We start from the raw sequence: 16189 nt of genomic DNA, 5'->3' as shown, positions 1-16189 counted from the left end.
GAGGTGCGAGGGTAACAAACTTGTCCCCTGTGTTTCTGGCCTCTCTCCAGAAGGTGTTAGTGGAGTCCTGGCAGGAGGCAGGTGCTTGGACTGTGGCCCTAAGACCGTTGGCCAGGCCCTACTGTGTAGGGGAGCGGGGGGCTCTAGGGTGTCTGTCTGCACGTAATGAACCAAACTCTTCCCCATCAGAGCATTCCTGGCTGGCCTGCGCCTGTTGCCTGAGGAAGGGGGCGAGGAGCAGCCTCAGGCCCTGTCAGAGCCAGGTGGGGCCCAGTACCCCGTGTCCTTGCACTGCCTGCTCCGCGCACGGCTTCCCTTCTGCTCTGGGCCTCTTACCTCCTGCCTGCTAGGGCCCAGGCCAAGCACAGCCTGGGCAGAGGGCTGTGTGTCCTTCCAACACCTTCCAGTCCCGCTCTGGGCCTGAGACGCCCTCTTCCCCCCAGCGAATTGTGTCCAGCTCAGGCTGCCCTTGGCCTCACCCTCTCCCCACTCTTGGGAACTAGCCTCGGGCAGCGGCTGTGCTTAGACTGCTCTGGGCAGCTCTGCTCTGCTGCTGTCACCCCTTGCCAGAGCTCTCAGCCCCTCCGCTCACTACACAGGCTGGAGCCTGGTGGGGTGGGCGTGCTCTGTTAGCACTACATGGCCATGTGGGGCACCGGGGGGGCAGGACATGCTGTGCAGGCAGGGCAGGGCAGCTTGTGTCGCCGAGAGCCCTACTGCTGTCAGAACACGTTTCTTACAAGAGCGTAATAAAATAACGGGTGAGTTAAATCTTCCCCTGGAGGTTCTGCTTCCTGCTGGGCTGTTTGGGTAGAGCCTGAGGTGGCAGGGGAGGTTGTGTGAGAGCAGCTGGGCCCAGGCTTCCCCCTCTGGGGCTGTGGGTCTGGAATGTGAAGGGCGGCAGTGCAGCGGTGGCTCAGTCGCACAGGTCCCTGCTTTGTGCGCGCCGGGCGGCCTCCTGGCTGCTCAGGAGGTAGGTGTCAATGAAGGAGAAGAGCTCCTCAGGCGTGACCGGCTCCATGTAGCGCTCGCGGTCCACGCCCTGCTTGTCAATCAGCACCATGTTAAAAGTGGAGCGGGTGATGTGCAGGAACTGTCTGTGGGAGCACCGAGGGGGAGATCAGAGCTGGCTGTGCCCGCAGTGGCTGGCCACCCCCCCACCCCCGGCTTTCCCCTCAACACGCCCCGTGTGGTGCTGGCTGCCGCCGATCCTCATGTGCATGCGGCTGCTTCCCTGTGCTGCGCAGGCTGAGCGACTGGGGGGGTGGGGACGCTCTGGCTGTATTCGTTCTGTGCCACCGTACTCGAGTCTGCAAGCTGCCTGTTTGAGTCCAGCCCTAGCCTGATCCCTCCCCCAGCTGCTGGCTGGGCCCTTTTTGCCTTTTCCACAGGCCTGGTGGGGGGGACCCTGTTGATTTTGGGTGGCTCCCTGCAAGGCCAATGGGGAGGGGCAGGCAGGGTGTAGGGTTTGTCATCCATCCTTGTCACCCAGCACACAGGGGGTGGCGCCTTTCCTGGGAGCAGGTGTCTAATGGCTCCGTGGCTGCTGCCGGGCCTGCTGCTGGGATTCTGCTCCCGAAGCACGAGCCCCTGCCCCAAGCTAGCACAGTAGCTACAGCTGTCAAGGAAGCAGGTTCGTATGCTTGCTGGGAGCTGATTTGGGGGCCCATGATGCCCCTTGCTCTGAGCGACTGAGGCTGGCCCCTGCCCCACCTACCTGAGCTCCTCGATGATGCCAGCCGACAGCTGGTGTTCACGGATGCGGCCCACCTCGTGGGGGGGCTGCCCCACTAGTTCCAGGATGGTGATGTGCCGCAGGTCCAGCTCGCAGGTGGCTTGCTGCAGAGAGGGGCAGAGCAGTCACCCCCTGCTGGCAGGGATGGGGGCGGAGGCGGCGCAGGGGAGGGGCTCACCTGCAGCATGGCGATCTGCATCTTGTAGAAGCGAGTGGCGGGGTCGGGAGCGGAGATGATCAGGAGCCGGCGTTTCTCATAGAACTGATCCAGGAGGCTGGCAGCCGAGTTCACGTCCACGTTGATCTGCATGGCTGAGGTGGGGAGGTGAGCTCAGACGGGGGTGGCTGGAGGGGGCTTCTGCTGCCCCTCTCTGCAGGGGTCTGCCCTAGAAGCCAGCTGGCCCTCCCCTGGGAAGCTGATGTGTCTCCCCTGGCTTGGGGGCCTCTGTTCTCCATCACCATTTCAGCAGCTTCTCCAGCAGAGGGCAGCAAACAAGCCGGGGAGCAGCTCTCCAGTGTCACACAGACCAGGGCGTCTGCCTCCCCCTCGGCTGAGAGCCCACGGCCTGCACCTCGTCAGCCTGAGCAAGCCGAAGGCCCCCCCCACCTTCCCACAACAATGTCCCTGGCCCTTGCAGCTAGGCAGGCCCCAGTGCCTCAGCTGCCGCACCTTCACCTCAGCACTGACAGGGATGGGGCCAGCCTGGCCGACTATGCTGCCTTGGGCATGGCCGGCAGGAGATGGGGCTAACCAGGGGCTATGAACAAGGGACGTTGTCTGTGACCCTTTTAATGAGCAGCTGAGAAGAGGAAGACTTTGACGCTCTCCTTGCTTTTCCCAGGCTTGTGCTGCAAGGCAGCTCCAGTGACTTCTGGAGCATGACTTGTGATTGGCACTGGGGTGAGAGGAGCAGTAAGGGGTACGTGCCAGCTGCAGCAGGGACTGCAGGGGAGCCTTTGCCTGGCTGAGTCTAGGGAGGGCAGCAGGTTCAGACGTTCCTGGTGCGTGCCCTTGAGTCTTGGGGTTTTTAAGTAGTACTTAGGAAGAGGAGTGGGGGAGCTTTGCTGGGCAGCCCAGCCTCTGGGATTCCAGTAACCACAACTAGACCTGTGCCACCAGGCTCGGATCTGGAGCCATCAGGTGGTCAGATCCAGGGATTGGTATGGCACAAGCCACTCAGATGGGGCAGCTGGATCTGGATTCCAGCTTCCCTGATGGGCCGGGGAGGGTGGTATGTATCTGAGATAGGGACAATGAGAATCTCCTAATCCCCAGCTCTGCACCAGCCAGGCTCCCTGACCACCCTGTATCAAAGTGAACCCCGGGGCCAGGGCCAGGTGTTATTAACAAAGAGAGAGAAAATGGGCATGAGCTTAAGGTGAGGGGCTGCTGGGAAGGAGGCAGCTAGAGATGGCTGCACCATACTTGTTCCTTCCCCTTATCTAATTCATCCAAACAGCCAAACAGCCCCTCGCGGCAGCATGTGCTGAACCTGGGGCTTCTGTTTCCCAAGAGCGACACACAGTGTGACCAGCACGTTGGGACACCCAAGGAACAGATCACACCCCAGGTTTGTCAGCCAGCACGGGGCAGGCTGGGGCAGTTTACTGAGAGAAGCTGATCAACCCGCCCTGACCCGAATGGAGGAGACAAGCGTCGCAGCAGCCGTCTTAGCTAGCACACTGGGGACTGAACCAGGCTCCTCCAGCATGACAGGCAGCTACAGCCAGGACAGACTCATCCCCTCTGCAGAGCAGGCTCAGAGCAGGGCTCACCGACAGCTGCTATCACAGGGTAAGGCAGGCTGGGCCAGAGACCCCAGAGGGCCGTTGTGGAATGCCACCCATCTGGCAATGGCGCCGAGCCTGGGCGCTGCCGTTCCTTGCTCTGTTGTAAGAAGGTGCGCCCAGGAGCTTGGCTGGGGCGTGCTCAGGCAGTGCAGATCTGCCAGGAGAGCCCTCTGCTCAGTCACCAGTGAGTACCAGGGCCCCGATTTGCTGGGCTGCTGGGAACTGGAGACGCACCTGACCCTGCTCAGGCCAAGGTGGAGCTGACTGATTCAAACCTAGCCAAAGAGCCCCAGTGGAGGCGGCTCAGTTACCTCCAGCCCCTCGTCTCGCCCTGCCGGCCCCTCCCCCGCATCACTTACACACACAGACGGGCTGGGACCCCGACCAGTGGCGGCTGGACTGGCAGACGCGGGAGGGGGTCCCTTGGCGCTCGTAGCCCCCATCGCATAAGTACTCGCAGGTGGCGCCGTAGTTATTGCCCTCGGAGGTGCAGCTGAGGTAGCCATGCTGTGGTGGCTTCAGAACAGGGCAGCGACTCACTGCGGAGGGGAGAGCAGACGTGGAGGCCCAGGGATGCCTTGAGCTGGCACAGCTGGCGGTGCTGGCGTGCTGTGGGGCAGGCTAGCTAGCAGGCCCTAGCGAGAGTCAGGGTTTGGAAAGGGCTGGAGTGCCTGTATCCCTGAGGACTGGGGAGGCGGCACCATGGGTCGCGGTATGGCCACAGGTGACAAGAAGGCGAGGGAAAGCAGGAGGTGGTGCCAGGGGTCCTGCAGTGGCCTGTACTTGGCAGGGCCCTTGTAGGGGCAACGTCATGGGACCTACAGGTGACACTGATCGCCTGGGGTGGAGGGGTGGGAAGCATGCAGGGACCAAAACTCGCATCAAGGCACCTGTGACCTGATCACAGCTCCTGAGCCCTCTCGGCGGGGAATTGGCTCCTCCAGCCCAGGTGTCAGGGAGCTGTGGTCCCAGGGGCAGCGGGCAAACTGTCCCTTACCGTGGACTCTGACGATGAATTTGCAGCTGGCCCGGTTGTAGGCCTGGTCGTAGGCAATATAACGGATAATGTGCTCCCCCTCTGGAAACTCAGACCCTGGTTCTGGGCCTCGCAGTGTCACGCTGGAGCCAAAAGAAAGAGGGTCTTCAGGGAATGGTGCATTTCTCCCAGCTGGGGCTTGTTTTGATTCCCTGCGTAGCACCTTCAGGGCAACAAAACCACCAGACCCCATTTGGGGCAGGCTTCCTGCAACACCCCACACTCACCGTTTGATGATGCCATCAGCAGAGTCCTTCACATGGGGCGGGTCCCAGTACACTGTGGCTGTCAGCTTCTCTGGCTCCGCCATCCTCTCTCGTGACTCTGGGCATCGCATCTTGGGGGGCTCAAGATCTGCCCAAGCAAAGCAGAGAGGAATTCCAGGAAAACCACCAGGGCAGGGCCATGGTCAGGAGAGTGAGGTTCAGCTATAAGCCCTGGGAGGAGGCAGTAGACTGCAGGGGGCTGAGGAACTGGGAGAAGGAACAGTCACATGCAATATCTCCCTCTCTAGGGAAGCTAGCCAGGGAGAGCCATGCGGACAGCAAGGGCCCCTGGGGCAGATACCCAGGATAACCTTGTGAGGTGCCATGCCAGTGTGAGGGGAACGGGCCAAAGCAAATGAATATGAGTCATTCCTTCTGTGGGCCAAGCGATCATCCTAAACTGAGGGGACCACAATGTCCTGGGGGAGTTCAGCAGGGCTAACCACGGGACGTCACCTTGGCCCAGCAGAAGGTGTCCAGGATTAGCAGGAGATGTTGTGAACTCTCAATCACTGGAGAGAGAGAAGAGCAGGTTAGATAGACATCTATCAGGGATGGTCTAGCTAGTACTTGAGGGCGGGGACTGGACTCAAGGAACTCTCAAGGCCCCTTCCAGTTCTAGGATTCTATGATGAGCTGGGGTTTGTAGTCCCTGGTGGATGGGAGGGAACGAGGGAGAAACCGCAAGGGCAGTAATAGCCCCATGGAGCAAGCACTGAGGATAAACTCTGGGCAATCGTAGGCCCTACAGTGTGGGTGCAGAACGAGCAAGGCTGGTGGTGAGGACAGCAGGGGGAGAATTTACCTACACAGATTGGCTCTCTGCCGCTCCACTGTCCATCCTCCATGCACAGCCGGCTGCGGTCACCCTCCAGGTGGTACCCGGGGAGACAGGAGTAATCGCAGTGAGAGTCCAGCAGCGAGCCGGCTGAACACTGGTAGGAGCCGCTCATCACTGCTGGCAGCACATGGCACCGGACCTCTGCAACAGACCAAGCAGACCTGCTCAGCAGACATGCATGCAGAACCCCACTGGGGCCAGCACACAACTCAGGACAGTAGCACCTGAGCCGGGGAGGGTTTGGAATGACAGAACCAGCCAGGATGGCACTGAGCTCAGCTGCTCTGGGCCAGGAGGTGGCTGGGCTGATAGGGCTCCTGGGACTTTCTTCTCTCCTGCATGCAGCTTTGTTAAGGTAGGGCACTAAACCTCAGGGGAAAACTGCAGAGGGGAAGAAGGACATAGGAATGAACGGCCTTCCATTTAGGCATGCACACTTTAGTGATGGTTGTAGGAGTTGGGTAAGCTGGTGCCGGAAGAGTCTGTAATGTTGTGTCCGTCTCATTCTGGCAGCAAAAGTCTTGACTGGGGCCAGAGATGCTTCGGAGGCAGCCGTGATAGTCTGGTTCAGCAAAACCAACAGGGAGGCTGGTGGGGGCACCTTAAAGACTAACAACTCTATTATGGAACAGATTACGGTGAGTTGAAACTCACTTCATCAGGTGCATGAAGGGAAAGAAAAAGAAACAGCTGGAAGGGATTCAGAGATAGGTGTGTTCCATCAGCGCTAATTCGGTCAGGACAGATGTGGATAAGGTGAGAATACCTACAGTGGAAAATTACATGTGGTAATGAATGAGCCATTCCCAGTCCCTATTCAGACCCAGTCTGATGGTGTCAAATTGGCATATGAATTCCAGCTCAGCAGTCTCACGTCACAGCCTAGATTTAAAGTTTATTTCCTGACAATGGCAACTTTCAAGTCTGTAACCACATGTCCAGGGAGGTTAATTGTTCTCCCCTGGATTTTGTCTCTTACCATTCTTAATGTGTGATTTGGGTCCATTTATTCTGGGGCATAGAGACAGTCTGGTATGGCCAGCGTACGTGGCAGAGGGGCATTGCTGGACCATGATGGCATATCTCACATGAGTAGCTGTGCAGGTGAATGAGCCTTTGCTGATGTGGCTGATGTGGTTTGGTCCTGTGCTGGTGTCCCTAAGGTAGATGTCTCGGCAATGGGATTTGTTGCAGGGATTGGTTCCTGGGTTAGTGTTTCTGTTGTGGGGTGTGTGATATGTGTTTCAGGTTTGGGGGCTTCTTTCGCTTTCTTTCGTGGGTCTGTCCTATAGTAGGTGACTTCTGGCAACCCACTTGGCTCTCTCCATCTGTTTCTTCTCTTCCCCAGGTAGATATTGTAGTTTTAAGAATGGTTGATTGAGAATCTTTGGGTGTTTGTCTCTATCTGAGGGATTGGAGCAAATGTGGTTGTAGCTTAGGGCAGTCTTGAGCAAACTTTTTACATCAGGCCCCACTTTTTGGCCCTCAAATTAGCCATGCCCCCCTCCAACCTGTGGGAGGACCACAGGAAGGGATGCGAAGGGAGGCACTCAGGAAGGGGGTGGGACACTTGGGAAAGGGGTGGTGGGAGGCTCCAGGAGGTGTCCTGAAGGAGGAGAGGTGCTCGGGGGGAGGACCCCAGGAGGGTACCAACGAGGGACCCAGGAACTTGCTGGTTGCCCCCCAGTGCTTGACTCAGGGCCTCTGCACATTCTGATTTGTCTAGCTGTTGGTGGGGGGTGCCGTTCCCTTGGTGACAGCAGCAGCAGAGGCCACGTGGGAGAAAACAGAGGCCTGGTGAGACAGCGGATGCTGGCTGGGGCGGGGTGGGGGGGAGGAGCCAGTCGTGCTGTGACCCCCCCCCTTACAAAATGTTGTGCCCCCTCTGGCGGGGGTGCGCTCCCCACTTTGCACACCCCCCATCTTAGGGCATGGCTGTGGGCAATGGATTGTGTGATGTGTTCTGGATGAAAGCTGGAGGCAGGTAGGTAAGTATCGCGCTCAGGAGGTTTTGGGTGTAGGGTGACCATCATTTATTTGCATTGTAGTGTCCAGGGAGTGGATCTCTTGTGTGGAATGGTCCCACCTGAGCTTGTTGGTGGGGTGGAAATTGTTGAAATCCCAGTGGATTTCTTCAAAGGCCTCTTCCCATTGGTCCTGGTGATGAAGATATCATCAATATAGCTGCATAAGTAGAGCAGGACCACTTGGGAACAGGAGCTGAGAAAGCCATAAAAGTGCTGGTGTCCCGTGAGGCCACACGGGTACCCATAGCAATGCCGCTGACTTGAAAGTATAAATTGTCCCCAAATCTGAACTGGTTGTGTGTGAGAACAAAGTCACAAGCTTCAGCAACCAGCTGGGCCGTGACGTCATTGGAACCAGAGTGCAATAAATATCAGAGAGGGAGCTGTGTTAGTCTGTAGCTTCGAGAACAACAAGAAGTTTTGCCCACAAAAGCTTATGCTCCAAAATATCTGTTAGTCTATAAGGCGCCACAAGACATCTTGTTGTTTTCAGAGTGCAATAAGTGCTCCAGAGGTGCCTTGCCCAGCGGAGGGCTGCTGGGTGATGAATAAAAAGGGAGTTTAAGGCAGATGAGACCATTGGAAAAAACCAGGTCTAGAGATCTTGTCTGTGGAGGAAAGCCTAGCAGAGGGCCAGGAGAGACAGTGGGAAGCCACAGGACAGGAGCAAGCTGACCTTAGATAAAAGGGAAGACCTGTGGCCCTGGAACCCCTCAATCCCAGCTGGCAAATGGATACAGGAGTCTGATTCTGGTATGTACCTCCTGGTTCTCCAGGTCTTAAATGAAAGCCAGGCCATGATGGTCATTCTCCAAGTCTGAAAATACATTCTGCAAGTCTGTATCAGGGCAGAGCTGACAAACAGCCTGTCTGCCAGACATGTTAATGAAACCCTGTCAGCCAACACAATGAAAGCTCCGTTACATACAAAGTCAGTGGGGTGTGTGTGCACATGTGTGAACTCAACGGGGAGGCAGCACGCAGGAGACCGTACCACATGGCTTATCTTGGCTCTGAGCACAATGCACTTTTGGGAGCTATCAGGAGAAGGCAAGGAGATAACTCTTGTTTCTGTGCCTAGGAATTAATGGGTAGCATACTAACATCCATGAAAACTGGATCCCACCCCAAATTGGCTGGAAAGGCTGCAAAGAACTTGTACGGTGACATAACACACTAACCTTATGTCTAAAAACAAGGAGGAGTCCTGTAGCACCTTAGGCTACGTCTACACAACAGCCCTATTTTGAAATAAGAGCCATTTCGAGATCTTATTTCAAAATAACACGGCCACACACAAAATGCATTTTGAAGTAGCACCCCGCTATCTGAAATAGCATTTCTCGGTCCATAGCGCTATTTTGAATTTCAAAATAGCCATTTTTCCTCGGGAAATTGGGTTTACAGGAATCGATATAACGCACCTGCTATTTCGAATTTATTTCAAAATAGTATGCGTGTCACTTATACGCTGCCAAAGTTATTTCAGAATAACTGCTGATATTTAGAGATAACTTGTCTGTGTAGACGTAGCCTTAGAGAGTAGCAGATTTATTAAGGCATAAGCGTTTGTGGGTAAAACCCACTTCATCAGACTAACTGGAGTGGAAATACAAAGGCAGACACATATGTAAAAAAATTACTGCAAAAGACGGACGTTACTATCCATGGTAAATTAGAGTGATCAGATGGGGATTGTGGTCACTCCATGTAGAAGCCGATGGGGTTAGGCGAATGTCCATCAAGGGGAAGTTGCCTCTGTGGAGTGTTAACCAATTTAGATCCTTATGGAGACTTAGTTGTACAGCTATCCCGCGGGACTTGTGTCTAAAGAAGTTTAAGTTGAGTTTCTAGAACCTGAGTTCAGATTTTGCTTTATATGTAACCCTTAAGATTCCACTATCCCCACTCACTGTGTCTTGGCCCTTGAGTCTTTGACAGCAAACCTGTCATCTTCCGCATGGTCAGTACATTTCAGTGCTGTGGTATCACGCAAGAAACTGATCCCGAGTTGAATCATTTTGGTGGGGAGGGGCACATGCTGTTCCCTTGGGGAAGCAGACCCGGTGTGTCTGTGAGAATTCAATGGAGGAGGAGCTGGCCGCTATAAGGGAAAGTTTCAAAGGGGCTCGGGGTGCGCCTGCAAGGAAAAGCAAGGACTGGAGGAGAGCAGTTGGATGGCTGACAGGCTGGGGGTAACAGGAAGCTGGCACATAGTTAAGTACAAGCACATCTCCCACCCACTGCAGGCAGGGGGAATAACAAGGTGACTCCGAGTCCTGGACACCCTGAGAACCATCCCAGACATGAGGAGATAGGACCTGGGGTCAGGGTGGAAAGAAACATGGGCACAGAGACCATGGGGAGAGGCAGATGGCAGCTGGGACTCCAGGAGAAAGAACCCTGCAGAGCCCAGGAACAGGTTGGGGAAAGGGCCCAGAGCCAAGCCAAGGCAGGAAGTGGTCCAGGAATTCAGGAAGGATGATGAGGAAGCAGCTGCCAGAGCATCAGAACTCAGAGCAGGGAAGGTTCTAGGTTCCTCTGCCAGACACCAAGAAAGGTGGGGTGACAGCACCTATGATAAGGGTAGAGAGACCATTGAGCCCACAGACTGGGCTGAAGGGCTGCTGTAAGGTCACTGGGCTGTGGTTTGGTAGGAATCTGTTATGCTCAAATGGTGGCACTGAATTGGACCTGGAGGGAGGCTAAGCCACGAGAAGAAGCTGACCAGGGGCAAGCAGCAAATGAGCAAAAGGCTGGAGTAGTGGGAGCTTCAGGCAGTGAATGGAGATCAGGTCCTAATGGACATGAAGCGCTGCCCCCAGCTCTGAGACCAAACAATCCCTCCCCATAGCCTCTGTCGCACAACCCAGCACCAGTCGCCGCCAGGGCAGCAGGCTCGCACACACTGGAACAGGACTTACGTCTGCAATACGCTGTGCCAGACCAGCGCCGGCTTGGCAAACACTGCACCGATCTGCGCCCGATTAGCCGGAAGCCCCGATCGCAGGAGAGCTGGCAGCGTGTCCCCAAGGTGCTGCGGTGATTCCCTCCCCGGGGGGAGTGGCAGGCTGCCTCTCCGTGGTGGATGTGTAATGGGTAGCACCACAGAGGAACTAAGAGACAGAGAGAAGAGGGGAAATACCGGTGCTAACTATTCAGACGGGCCAGCTTAGCCGGGCAAAGTATGTGCTTCCCTTCCAGGCTTTTGAGGAAGCCTGAGGCCCGTGCTGGTCAGAGACGCCTTTCTCTGGGGAAAGCCAGCGTGCAACTGTTACCTCGATAGTCCAGGGCAGGAGCCGGGGGAGACTCTTCCACGTACACTTCATTGTTGTAGCTCTCACCAGTGCTGTAACCAGAACCTAGTGGGAGGAGGAGAAAGCGGTGAGGGGGGGTCTCAGCCTGGCCCTCAGCCTGGCCCTCATCCTTCAGACTCTCCCTGAGGGGGACATGTGTCACCACATGTCTGAGGTGCTGGGAGCCTGCAGAGAAATGGCGACAGGAGCCGCACTGAGGCTGGACTGGAGGGAATTAGGCCTCTGCAGAAGGCCTGGGCAACATCTGCTCCGCACAGCTGGGCCTCCAGGTGTGGGGCCTCCCTGCAGGGGAATCCTCCACAGATCTTGGTTTCCCCCGTAGCATTCACAGCCCTTGTTAAGGAGCTGTCTCCATCCCTCTGGCGACTTGGAACGCCCCTGTCCTCTCGGGCTCCTCGGTACCCAGGAATAGTGTGCTGAGGCAGATGTCAGGGTTGGGGGATGCAGTGCCACAGCCCCCGAAGGGGAAAACACTGTGATTCACAGCTGGTAGCACGTCAGCCCCTCTCTGCACTGGTGTGAACTGCTGCCTGAGGTGGAGGGCCAAGGGGAATCAGTGCCACCGTGCACGCCTCAGACCAGCAAACGGCTGCACTAGCAGAAGGCCTAGAGTCCCCTGGGACTGGCTACTGGAGTGATCTGGGGTTTTTGCTCCTTTCTCTCACTCTGTCCCACTCCCTGTCCCAGCTCCTGCACAGACAGAGCCCCAGCCACGCACTGAGGAGGGAGCACATCCACGGAGACGTTGCCCTCACCCTCTCAGCTGGCACTGGCAGTGAGCTGGTTCGTGTGGTTGGCACCATCCAGCAGACTAAACAGCTTGGTGTGCCAGGCTCACTCACGCCAGGAAGTGGGTGTCGGAGCACAGCTGGACAGGGAACAACTCAGTCCTTTCACAAACAAAATTCCAGGAAGTCCCGACCGATCGCTCCCCTCTCATGTCCCCTTGACACACAGTCATGGGGTGCATGGTGGGAAAAACAGGATTGCCCCCCCGCAACCCTGGGCAGCTCGGCAAAGGGGGCCCTCAGCAGCCCAGGGCTGGCGTGCGCAGATGGCCAGGCCCGACCAAACATGGAACCCAAACTTCTCTCTTCACCGTGACCAGCAGCAGATGCATTTGAGTTCCAACGAACGAAGTGAACTGACAGCGGCATTCCTGAGGGGTGAGCTCACCTTTCCTCTGGCTTTCCTCTCATTCCAGACCCAGGGGCTCCATTGGCTTCTCTTCGTAGTGCCTGTGCCCCAGGCCTCATTTCTGCGCTAACCTTGAAATCACTGTCTGCACTAAGCAGGATCCCAGATGTTACCCGACACGAGCACGGCGCATGGACTCCAGCGAGGAATGAGCGGGGAAAGAAACCCCCAGGGAGCACACCTGGAGCACAACAGGCTCTAGGGAAGCAGGGTGAGTCTCCTGGGGAGCTGCTCAGACCCTGCGCCCCACTTCCTGGGTGGACCCACACTCAGGCCAGAGACCTGCCTGCTCTTTTGCTCTTCCTTCCCTGTTGCAGTGCTGCCAGGTGGGGGCTGAAAGCAAAGGGATGGTTGTCGCCTAAGTTCATCCACCAGCCCCTCCGCTGCCCCGCAGAAGAGCTTGGGGAAGCTTTATGAACCCCAACAACCAGTTCCCCCATCCCACCCTGGTATTGCTCTGTTCCCCTGACCCCTCCTTTCCAAAGAGCAGTTCACTTCAGAGCCCCTCACACACTTCTTATGGGACATGCAGCCACCTCTGGGCACCGGCGTGCAGGGAGCACCCCCAGAGTGTGCCAAGCCCATCAAAATAACTCCCTGTTGTGCTGTGAGATCGTTGATACCCACTCTAAGCAGCTAGCACCTCAGCATTTAAGGCTCACAGCCAGGAAAGCACATGGAACTCAGTGTGTCTACTCCATAGGGAAGGTGGGCTGACTCAGCCCTGCTGGGATCTGACTGTGTGGTTGCCGGGAGTCCCCTTATTACAAACCCGACTCTGAGGCCGCAGAGCCAGTCCCTGCAGGAGAAAGTGATGCATAGATGGAAATGTGCTTTTTCATCCCCCGTCAGTGTTTATTCAGTGATATCCTGGCTCAGTATGAGCCAGGCAGAGGCTGAGGTAACAAAGGTGAGAGGATCTATAACTAGTGCATTCGGGGGTCAGAACTCCCCAGGTGACTGTCTGGGCCTCCTGGGAGCCCCTCTGAGGCTAACCTGGCATGAGCTTGAGGCTGGGATGCTGAGGGAGAGAGCTGGGTTTCCACAGCAAACAAGCGAAGGGGTTGTAAGTGGGCAGGTTAGCCACAGGTGGGAAGAGGCTTGAGCACTTGCGGCAGCTGGTGCAGACAAACACTCTCCTGCCAAAGGCTCCTGAGGGAGCCAAGGGATTGCGGCAAAGTTTAGCTCCTGCCACTGTGGCTGGGGTGGGGAGAGTTTGTTGTTTACTCGTCTCTGGCTGCGTTCCTAACCCCAGCGTTGGGTCTGTTTCCCCCCTCCCTACCCCCAGCAGAGAGTCACCACCACAGACCAGTCAACACAGCCTGGGCCCTCTGAGCAGTTCACGTCAGGCTGGCCCCTACCTCCCAGGGCAGGCTTGTCCCTTGCTCTCCAGCGCCTCCCTAGTCTCTTAACCCTGACCTGCTCCCTGACACTCAGCAAACCGCTGTCCTCAGGGCAGGTCCACTTGGATACTTGACTCATCCAGCTACCCCTCCTCCTGCACCACACTCCCTCGAGGGTTCCCAGCTCTGGACTGTGCCAGCTGCCCACTGAAGAACCCGTAGAAGAAAACCTGCTCCTCCTGTGCCCTGCAGTAGGCCTCCTTCACTCCCCGGTAGCACCAGCCACTGTTGACTCACTGTCCTGCACTGGGTGGACACTGACCTTCATACCAAGTTGACGACGCCAGCCTGATGAACAGCAGCAGGAGGGGTGCTTCTCCTTGTGCCATTCTAGCCACGAGCCCAGAGTGCCCAGCAAGCCCAGCCATGGAGGCTGGCACCTACAAAAAAGAGAAGCAGGTTTGAAAGAGAGCCCCGGGCTATTGGTGAGTTATTGACCCGTATATGCTTGTTTTCTCCCGTAGTTTTGCACTCCAGGCCACATTGGTGAGATCCAGATTTTTCCCTACTACCGTCTACCCCAAGCATTCAAAAATTATGAGTCAGACCCCCTATGAGCATGAGTGGGTCAAAGATCATGAGATTTTGAAAACAGCAAATTCTGGGATCTTTTAATTGACCTCTTTTTTGTTTATTTAAACCTCCAGGGAATCAGGTTTCCGAGCATCAGAGGGGTAGCCGTGTTAGCCAGTGTACACAAAAACAAGGAGACGTCTTGGGGCACCTTATAGACCAACAGATATTTTGGAGCATATGCTTTTGTGAGCAAAGACCCTCTTCGTCGGGTCTTTGCCCACAAAAGCGTACGCTCCAAAATATCTGTTGGTCTATAAGGTGCCACAGGACTTCAGGTTTTCTCGCATGTCTCTGAAACAATGAGGGCTAGAAATCTTTAAAAATGAAAGGGGAGAATCTGACTGTATCCCCTGTGCTTTCAGAAATTCTTTCCCCCAGATGATGAGAGTGATGGTCAAAGCAGCGGAGTTGGCAATGCTTTTCCATGGAGTCAAGCCTGGTTAATGTGGTGGAAGAAATTCATGCTGAAAACACAAGGGAGAAAAACTTGTTTCTAACTCCTGCACTGAGCGCAAAGGCTACCAGATCAGTAAGGGAGTGTTTACCATCGGCTAGGTGCTAGTGGAAAGGACTGTACAAGGCAAAGGGGCCTATGAACAGGCAGAAAAGCAGATATATGGGAGGGAGAATGAACTTTCAGGAGAAGAGGCAGCTAAATGCACAGCTCTCTAGGACAGGTTTGCTGGAGAAGGGCCTTGCTCCAGACAGCATGGAGAGAATTTCTTTGTGACTGACTCTCCAGTTTGTTTGCTGTCTGAGTTAAGAGATTCACTTTCCTCCTGTGGGATTCAGTAAGGGCAGAGCCAGGAGGCAGCTCCCCCAAGTGAGGACAGGTATTAGGGCCAAAGCAGGGAGCAAACATTATTTATAGGCAGCTTGACCGGAACAGGCATGTTAAAAGAATGCGAGTGTGCTGTTTACTGTGGCTTCAGGTCAGTGCTACTGTGAGAGAGGAGAGCAGCAGAGGGAGGGGGAGCAGGACGGAGAGAGGGGAAGGAGAGCAGACAGGGAAGGAGAATGGGACTGGGGGAGAGACAGAGGCAGACAGACTGGGTACCAGGAGATCCTTAGTAAGAAACTGGGGTTTGTCACGAACAGGGAGAAGCCGCCTGTGAAAGTGACAAATAGCTTCTGAGTAGAAAAATGAAACAAGGTAGAATCCTGGTCCTTGGTGATGCTGAATTGTATATTTAAAGACACCCCTGGTCCCCAGTTCCATTGTTCCAAGTCTTCCACTGGCTCATATCGCTCATGATCTGAGCTCTCTCTCGACAGAGGAACCTGTCCTGCCTGTAGTGCCCCCACACTGGCACCAGTAGTTGGCAAGCCCATTAGTGAGTCTTATAACCAACTGCTGGGCTCCTTGCCCTGCCTCTGCTGGAGGAAGGTGTCTGGAGGCTAGTCACACAGCATGCAGGAATATCTGTCTGCAACCTCAGCTCCAGGGTAAGCTTGGTAGCTTAGTTCAAAAGCTTTCTGTGTCCACGCTCCCTAGAGGGTCCCTCTCCCTGACGGATGGAAGCCAAATGGCCATTTAAAGCAGCTCTTACCTGCTTCTCTGCTGCTCCCTCGCCTCACCCTCTCTCTCCTCTCAGCCTGTTCAGGAAACTTGTGTTTTAACTTTTTCAGCGTGAGTGGTTTGTTCCTGCATCGTCGGAGACTAGGCTAACGCTGCCCAGATGTTCGGATGTCTGCATCTGCCAGATGTTTCCTTAAAGCTGTAGTGTCCCACGGAGAGAAGAGGGAGAAAAGAGAGAAGGCTGGGGAGGAGGCCCCCAACCATAGCTGAAGGGTTGTCACCCGATGCAGGGATTGACGCCACTAATCCACCCACTGAAGACCAAATGTGGGCAGGACGTTGCCTCTCTCCTTGGCCTGCAGCCCACAGTTAGAGCAATAGCTATTGTAGCTGAGCCTGAGTCTTAGATATGAAACATTGAGGGCTGCAGATTTCATGACTCAGCACAAGCAGGCTCTGCCACCCAGGGTGCAGCAGGACA

The 16189-nt window shown here is 55.7% G+C and overlaps 1 protein-coding gene across 1 annotated transcript; it reads right to left on the bottom strand.

The window, feature by feature from the left end:
* Positions 1-400: 400 nt before the first annotated feature.
* Positions 401-15784, bottom strand: SRPX2 (sushi repeat containing protein X-linked 2). Its single transcript, XM_075007795.1, has 11 exons — positions 15740-15784; positions 13876-13993; positions 10975-11058; positions 10621-10812; positions 5634-5810; positions 4790-4916; positions 4524-4645; positions 3886-4065; positions 1914-2047; positions 1718-1839; positions 401-1097 (listed from the first exon to the last, which is right to left on the bottom strand). The coding sequence occupies exons 2-11, from the start codon at positions 13979-13981 to the stop codon at positions 917-919; spliced, it is 1425 nt and encodes a 474-aa protein (XP_074863896.1). The 5' UTR covers positions 13982-13993; positions 15740-15784; the 3' UTR covers positions 401-916.
* Positions 15785-16189: the final 405 nt, after the last annotated feature.

The sequence above is a fragment of the Carettochelys insculpta genome, chromosome 13, assembly GCF_033958435.1.
Source record: "Carettochelys insculpta isolate YL-2023 chromosome 13, ASM3395843v1, whole genome shotgun sequence".
NCBI lineage: Eukaryota > Metazoa > Chordata > Testudines > Carettochelyidae > Carettochelys > Carettochelys insculpta.
This window is presented reverse-complemented; position numbering and strand designations above follow the sequence as displayed.